Genomic DNA, 8,329 nt, shown 5'->3' on the forward strand with positions numbered 1-8,329 from the left:
TAAGTAGTGTGTAAGAGATGTGTGTTTTTAGTGGTTTAGCAGCTTGGTTTTGAGGTTGTGAACCTGGAACAGAGATAAGAGAGAGATTTTAAAACACCTACACTCCAATATGCTCTCAATGCATCTGTCTGCCATGTCTGGCTCATATCTCTACCTGTCTGAGATATGAGCCTTCCTGGTTATCTTTATTTCTGCCCTCCTCTCTCTCTCCTCTCTCTATCTTCTCGCTCACTCCTCTCTCTCTCTGACAGCAATGAATTAAGAGCCTAACGAGCTGCATTAATGAGTCTGTTCGGGCGGAGGGGAGGGAGGAGGAGGGGGGGCACTGCAGAGAGAAGTTTTCATTTTCTGTTGGGACAGATGTTCTGTCTTTAGGTAAAAATGAAGAGAGAAAGACTAAAGGAAGAGAAGTAAAGAGAGAGCAGAGTGAGTGGAGTACTGTAGCCCTGTAGGAATACAAACGTGGGTTTCTGGCTGATGTCCAAGTGGTCCAGGTGAAGATGACATTATGCCTCAGGCGTCCTCTGTTCTGTCAGTAAGAGTGTCTCTGCTGGAAGACTCATCACCATACAGATAGATTACAGATGCACAAAAGGGAGATGGAAGGAAGACTTCTACTCCAGAGGGGAAATGACACAGCTAATGACCATATCTCTTGATCTGCTCTCAAGTACCTCTGTTCAGGATTGCATATTCTCTACATCATAGCATAATACTGTTTGACTAACCCCATAGTTACAGCATAGGTAAGCAATAGACAGTTCATCCTAATAATCCTATTCACATAGCAAGTGCTCCCATAGGAATATTTCTGGAAAGTACAGAGCAATGTACATGAAATGCCTGACAGTTTCAATGTACAACACACATAGCTGTCAAGAGTTAATTTAAGAGCCGATTCATGCGGTGATGCTTCAGATTACGTAATAAACGTAGTGGAAATTATTTGTATTCCCCTGTTGTTTTTGCGACGATGTTCTGTGGCATATAGCTAGGGCTTTTAGACCATCGGAATGGAAATCCAGGTTACCATGGAGACAAGCTTTCTACCATGGAGCCTCAGAGAACCCAGTGGCTGATGCTATACTGTAACCATGGTAGCGGTGGTCAGGACAGGAGTTAGGGATGGAGTGGGAGAGATGGTTGGCATCCTGGCTGGCTCAGAGCTGTGGGATGCCACGGTGAGAAATGGAGAGGAGAGAGGGAGAGAATGATCTTTGTCCGTATGTTAACCTTATTATTGCGTAAGCACTTTCAGTGTAAAGGAATGGATTTCAGGGGCCAAACCTCCAGGGGATAGTTTGGGACAATTTGGCCAATGATGAATACAAACTGTCTGTACAGAGAGAACATGTGACATTTCAGTAGATGCTGTATGCTGTATAAGCAGAATGATGAAAGATGAATGGTTGGATAGTCACAACTTAAGGGCTGGAGAGGGAATATATCTGGAACTCATTGGAACAGTGTGATTGTGAGTGTGTGTGTGAGAGAGTGTGTGTGTTTCTGCAGGCTGTCAGCTGTGTGAAGGTCGGCAGGCTGATTTCATGCTGCTGCTGTTGTTTGCTTCTCTGTGAGCACTTTGGATGCACAGTGTCTTCCTCATGCTAATCAGGGAGGGACAAACTAAAGTGGAGAAAAGGATAGAAGTTTAGAGAGAGGGAGAGAGAGACTGCTGAGCATTCTCTAAGGAGTACAGAATGCAGAATAGTGCATCCACTATTTTTACAGTACATTCTTAGATAAAAAGGGTTCCAAACGGGTTCTTCGGCTGTCCCCATAGGAGAACCCTTTTTGGTTCCAGGTAAAACCCTTTTTGGTTCCATGTATGTATAACCCTCTGTGGAAAGAGTTCTACTTGGAACCAAAAAGGGTTCTTCAAAGGGTTTTCCTATGGGGATAGCCAAAGAACCCTTTTAGGTTCTAGATAGCACCTTTTTTCTAAGATTGTAGATGGGGAGATGCAACTAAAAACATTTTGGAGAGAGAAGCAACGAGGGGAGAGGGCTGAAAGGGATGAAGGGAGTTAAAAAGAGAGAAAGAGGTAGATAGAGAGATGGAAGTCAAATACAGAGTGTACAGAGTGTATTCTTTGTACAGGATGACAGGTCACACCCTATGGGGAGCAGGAAAGCCTACACCATCCTAATGCCAACCGGCCTGGCATGTCATAGAATTATTGTCTTGTTAAAGGCTGTATTAGCAGCAGCTCCCTGATTAATGGCATCTAGTCTGCTTAGAGATAGATGTCCTGTTCATGGTCTCAGCTTTCACAGGTTGGGCTCTGCTTTACTCATCAGTGATGCAGCATGCGCCTGGAGGCTTTGTAGAACGCTGATTGAGAGGAACCACACTGATAGCCTTGAAAGCTAACAGCTCTGTTAGATGTTGCCACGATGTTGCCTTTCATGATGGTGTTATAAAACGACTACTTCCTTCTCCCTAAACCTGAATGTATTTACAGAATCATTTCACAGAGTGTTGTCAATGTGACACTAACTTAGGGCTTTGTTAGATAACGTTGACTCACAGGAAAGAGATGCAAAGTCAAGGCCTTGTGGCTGGTGCCTTGTGGCTGGGGTGTGGAGCAGTCAGTCAGTGTGCCAGGCAGGCAGGACATGTCACAGTGACTGTGTGTGGTGTTGTCATCGTCATTAGGCTGTAAAATGGCTGTGGCTGTGACTGCAGGGCCTGCCTGCAGAGGGAGAGGCTCCACAGCCTGAGCAGGGCAGACCGACTCCATGCCTGCTTATCCTGAGATTCGCTCAAACATTATCTCACTGTACAGAAGGAGGGACTGGGACAGGAAATGTTGTTATTGCCATAAGGCCCTGACCCTGAATATTTGGAGTGTGTGTGTGTGTGTGTAGTGTGTGTACGTGTGGGCTAATACATTTTCTCTCCTTCTCTCTCTCCCTTTCCTCCCTCTCTCCTCTTCCAGGGAAATTCTCCTCCAGTGGTGGTGAACACTGACACGCTTGACGGCTCCCCCTACGTAAGAGTCATACTCCAACTATACTGCATTATTTACTGCATAATACTTGATTATTGATGATCATCCTACACAATACTCATCCCATATTACAGCGTTTTATCCTAGTTTGTATCGTCCTTCATTGGAAGTGTGATAACAATGTCTTCCTCTCTCAGGTCAACGGGACAGAGGGGGAAATTGAGTATGAAGAGATTACACTGGAAAGAGTGAGTGTTTTACAGCAAATAATTATAACATAGGGTCAAAGCCTTATTATTATCCTACAACTGATCTGGGATAGCCATATAACATTAAAATGTATGTAATCTAGTACAGTTTGGTCTGTAATAGTCACCATGTTTGACACTGTGTAATGCTGTGTGTGTTGTTGTGTGATGTTGTGTGTGATGTTGTGGGTGATGCTGTGTGTGATGTTGTGTGTGATGTTGTGTGTAATGTTGTGTGTGATGCTGTGTGTGATGCTGTGTGTGATGCTGTGTGTGATGTTGTGTGTGATGTTGTGTGTAATGTTGTGTGTGATGCTGTGTGTGATGTTGTGTGTGATGTTGTGTGTAATGTTGTGTGTGTTCAGGGTAACTCAGGCCTGGGCTTCAGTATAGCTGGGGGGACAGATAACCCTCATGTTGGTGATGACCCCAGCATCTTCATCACCAAGATCATCCCTGGGGGAGCTGCGGCCCAGGACGGACGGCTGAGGTACACCAATAACTAACTACCTACCTAACTCCTCTAATATCACCTCCTCTTCATCACCCTCAAGTTGTCAACCCCAACCCTTGACTCTGTGTACACACGCACATACAGTTGAAGTCGGACGTTTACATACACCTTAGCCAAAAACATTTAAACTCAGTTTTTCACAATTCCTGACATTTAATCCTAGTAAAGATTCCCTGTCTTAGGTCAGTTAGGATCACCACTTTATTTTAAGAATGTTAAATGTCAGAATAATAGTAGAGAGAATGATTTATTTCAGCTTTTATTTCTTTCATCACATTCCCAGTGGGTCAGAAGTTTACATACACTCAATTAGTATTTGGTAGCATTGCCTTTAAATTGTTTAACTTGGTTCAAACGTTTCGGGTACCCTTCCACAAGCTTCCCACAATAAGATGGGTGAATTTTGGCCCATTCCTCCTGACAGAGCTGGTGTAACTGAGTCAGGTTTGTAGGCCTCCTTGCTCGCACACGCTTTTTCAGATCTACCCACAAATGTTCTATAGGATTGAGGTCAGGGCTTTGTGATGGCCACTCCAATACCTTGACTTTGTTGTCCTTAAGCCATTTTGCCACAACTTTTGAAGTATGCTTGGGGTCATTGTCCATTTGGAAGACCAATTTGCGACCAAGCTTTAACTTCCTGACTGATGTCTTGAGATGTTGCTTCAATATATCCACATAATTTTCCTTCCTCATGATGCCATCTATTTTGTGAAGTGCACCAGTCCCTCCTGCAGTAAAGCACACCCACAGCATGATGCTGCCACCCCCGTGCTTCACGGTTGGGATGGTGTTCTTCGGCTTGCAAGCCACCCCCTTTTTCCTCCAAACATAACGATGGTCATTATGGCCAAATATTTATATTTTTGTTTTATCAGACCAGAGGACATTTCTCCAAAAAGTACGATCTTTGTCCCCATGTGCAGTTGCAAACTGTAGTCTGACTTTTTTATGGCGGTTTTGGAGCAGTGGCTTCTTCCTTGCTGAGCGGCCTTTCAGGTTATGTCAATATAGGACTCGTTTTACTGTGGATATAGATACTTTTGTACCTGTTTCCTCCAGCATCTTCACAAGGTCCTTTGCTGTTGTTCTGTGATTGATTTGCACTTTTCGCACCAAAGTACATTCATCTCTAGGAGACAGAATGCGTCTCCTTCCTGAGCGGTATGATGGCTACATTGTCCCATGGTGTTTATACTTGCGTACTATTGTTTGTACAGATGAACGTGGTACCTTCAGGCGTTTGGAAATTGCTCCCAAGGATGAACCAGACTTGTGGAGGTCTTGTGAGGTCTTGGCTGATTTCTTTTTATTTTCCCATGATGTCAAGCAAAGAGGCACTGAGTTTGAAGGTAGATGCACTCACTAACTGTAAGTCGCTCTGGATAAGAGCGTCTGCTAAATGACTAAAAATGTAAATGTACACCTCCAATTGACTCAAATGATGTCAATTAGCCTATCAGAAGCTTCTAAAGCCATGACATCATTTTTTGGAATTTTCCAAGCTGTTTAAAGGCACAGTCAACTTAGTGTAGGTAAACTTCTGACCCACTGGAATTGTGATACAGTGAATTATAAGTGAAATAATCTGTCTATAAACAATTGTTGGAAAAATTACTTGTGTCATGCACAAAGTAGATGTCCTAACCGACTTGCCAAAACTATAGTTTGTTAACAAGAAATGTGTGGAGTAGTTGAAAAACAAGTTTTAATGACTCCAACCTAAGTGTATGTAAACTTCCGACTTCAACTGTATGTGCAAGTGTATGTACACACATTTAATACTTACAGGCTCATGCATGTATATGCAAACGCACACACACACACACACACACATAGACACTAACACACAAACAAACCCACGACCCAGGGCTACAACAGTGATGTAGGCTACTCATGTCAGTGCCAGCTGGGTCTCAGAGAGAGAAGTGACACTCTGGTGCCCAACCTCCTCCTCCCCTCCACAGACTGCATTCACTCAGTCAGCCAGACAGATGCTTTTCACCACTGAGTCCACCCATCACAGTGGAGCTGCCTAAATATAGTCCTCCCTCCCCCTCCTCCTTCTCCTCATCCTCCTCACCCTACCTAGGCCCTCTTTACTGGACCACACTCCAACATCCATCTCTCTGTCAGCCTTGGCCTTGGGGCTGGCTAGCACTCACACACTCTCTCCCTCACAGGCCTGTCCATTACTGAAGGAATTTAACATGGCATTTAAAGGGCACATCTGGGATTCTAGAAGGTATCATCAGAGGAGATTAATATTACACGTCTACCCTGTCATTCAAGGCTGGCTGGGCTGCCTCCATCACAATCACACTTTCCATTATTTCTCATGCATTTGATATGTCTCTTAATGTTATAGAAAATTCAATAGCTTTGAATGCATCAAAAGATAGTTTGACAGTCACTAGAATGTGCTGAAATGTGTCTCTAAAATCTATATTTACCAGTGTAAATGGTTATGTTAAGTGTGGTCCACGAATGAAGCGTATGCAAAGGCGAGTTTCATAATGTAACCTTAAGAGCAGATGAAGTAGTGGACAAGGTCATACAAATGTCAGGTCCTGAATATTTATGAGCACCAAGGCTTTGAAAAATGTGACTCACATTATGGTGCTTTAAAAGCCTTGTCTGCTCTGTATCTACATAGTGCATACACTGCGGACCTGGAGCTGACACTGAACTAAAGGGTTACTGGTGGTTGGATTGACTGACTGACGGACTGACTGACGGACTGACGGACGGAATGCTACTCTCTCTGGATAGTTAGAGTGATAGAGTGAAGACCAGCCCAGCTGACACAGGACAGGAGGATGGGGCCAAGAGACTATGCTGTAGAGATGATAGTGCGCAGGGCCATCTCAAAGGGATGAGAGAATAGGAGAGATGGCATCTCTGGAGACCTTCTCCCATTTCTCACTTCCCTCATCAACTTATCCCTGACCACTGGTTGCGTCCCCTCTGACTTCAAAATGACCCGAGTCGCTCCCCTCCTCAGAAAACCAACACTCGACTCCTCTGACGTCAAAAACTAAAGACCTGTATCCCTTCTTTCTTTTCTATCCAAAACACCTGAGCGTGTTGTCTCTGATCAACCTTCTCGCTATTTCTCTCAGAACGATCTTCTTGACCCTAACCAGTCAGGCTTCAAGATGGGTCACTCAACCGAGACTGCTCTTCTCTGTGTCACGGAGGCTCTCTGCACTGCCAAAGCTTACTTACTCTCTCTGTTCTCATCCTCCTAGATCTATCCGCTGCCTTCGACACCGTGAACCATCCGATCCTCCTCTCCACCCTCTCAGGGCTGGGCGTCTCAGGCTCTGCATACTCTTGGATTACATCCTAGCTGGCAGGCCGTTCCTATGAGGTGACGTGTAGAGGATCTGTGTCTGCACCATGTGCTCTCACTACTGGTGTCCCCCAGGGCTCAGTTCTAGACCCTCTCCTCTTCTCTTTATACACCGTCACTCGGCTCTGTCATATCCTCACATGGTCTCTCCTATCTCCTATCTCCTATGCGGATGACACTCAACTACTTTTCTCCTTCCCCCCTTCTGACACCCAGGTGGCAACAAGTATCACTGCGTGCCTGGCAGATAACCTTGACAGATGGAGCTGCTCTTCCTCCTGGGGAAGATCTACCCGCTCAAAGACCTCTCCATCACGGTTGACAACTCCACAGTGTCGCCCTCCCAGAGTGCAAAGAACCTTGGCGTGACCCTGGCCAACACCCTGTCGTTCTCTGCAAGCATCAAAGCAGTGACTCGCTCCTGCAGGTTCCTGCTCTACAACATCCATAGAGTACGACCCTACCTCACACAGGAAGCGGCACAGGTCCTAATCCAGGCACTTGTCCTCTCTCGTCTGGACTACTGCAACTCGCTGTTGGCTGGGCTCCCCGCTTGTGCCATCAAACCCCTTTAATTTATCCAGAACGCTGCAGCCCATCTGGTTTTCAACCTTCCCAAGCTCTCCCATGTTACCCCGCTCCTCCGCACACTCTACTGGCTTCCAGTCAAAGCTTGCATCCACTACAAGACCATGGTGCTTACCTACAGAACATACCCCTCCCTATATTCAGGCTATGTTCAAACCCTATACCGCAACCCGAGTACTCCATTCTGCCATCTCAGGTCTCTTGGCCCCGCTCAGCCCAATCAAAACTTGTCTCTGTCCTGGCACCCCAATGGTGACAATAAACCTTTCTCTTCTCTCTCTCTATCTCTCTCTCTCTCTCTCTCTCTCTCTCTCTCTCTCTCTCTCTCTCTCTCTCTCTCTCTCTCTCTCTCTCTCTCTCTCTCTCTCTCTCTCTCTCTCTCAGTGTGAATGACAGTATCCTGTTTGTGAATGACGTGGATGTGAGGGAGGTGACCCACAGTCTGGCTGTGGAGGCTCTGAAGGAGGCGGGGGCCATCGTCCGCCTCTACGTGCTCCGCAGAAAACCAGCCGCAGAGAAAGTCACAGAGATCAAGCTCATCAAAGGGCCCAAAGGTACTGCTCGGTTTGGGTTTCTATTTGTTTGTGTGGTTAGTGCTTACATATTTATGTACCTGTCAGTTATTATTTACCTCCTCCGTCTCTCTCTCTCTCTCTCTCTCTCTCGCTTTC

The 8,329-nt window shown here is 45.6% G+C and overlaps 1 protein-coding gene across 5 annotated transcripts in view; it reads left to right on the forward strand.

The window, feature by feature from the left end:
- The window catches only part of LOC121579527 (disks large homolog 4-like), a 96,677-nt gene that overhangs the window by 80,362 nt on the left and 7,986 nt on the right, over positions 1-8,329 (forward strand). For all 5 annotated transcript variants that reach the window (XM_045224449.1, XM_045224448.1, XM_045224447.1 and 2 more), the window contains 4 exons: positions 2,942-2,995; positions 3,151-3,201; positions 3,567-3,691; positions 8,043-8,212. In XM_045224449.1, the coding sequence (XP_045080384.1) occupies positions 2,942-2,995; positions 3,151-3,201; positions 3,567-3,691; positions 8,043-8,212 (400 nt within the window). The remainder of the gene's footprint in view (positions 1-2,941; positions 2,996-3,150; positions 3,202-3,566; positions 3,692-8,042; positions 8,213-8,329) is intronic.

Source organism: Coregonus clupeaformis, chromosome 13, assembly GCF_020615455.1.
Source record: "Coregonus clupeaformis isolate EN_2021a chromosome 13, ASM2061545v1, whole genome shotgun sequence".
Classification (NCBI taxonomy): domain Eukaryota; kingdom Metazoa; phylum Chordata; class Actinopteri; order Salmoniformes; family Salmonidae; genus Coregonus; species Coregonus clupeaformis.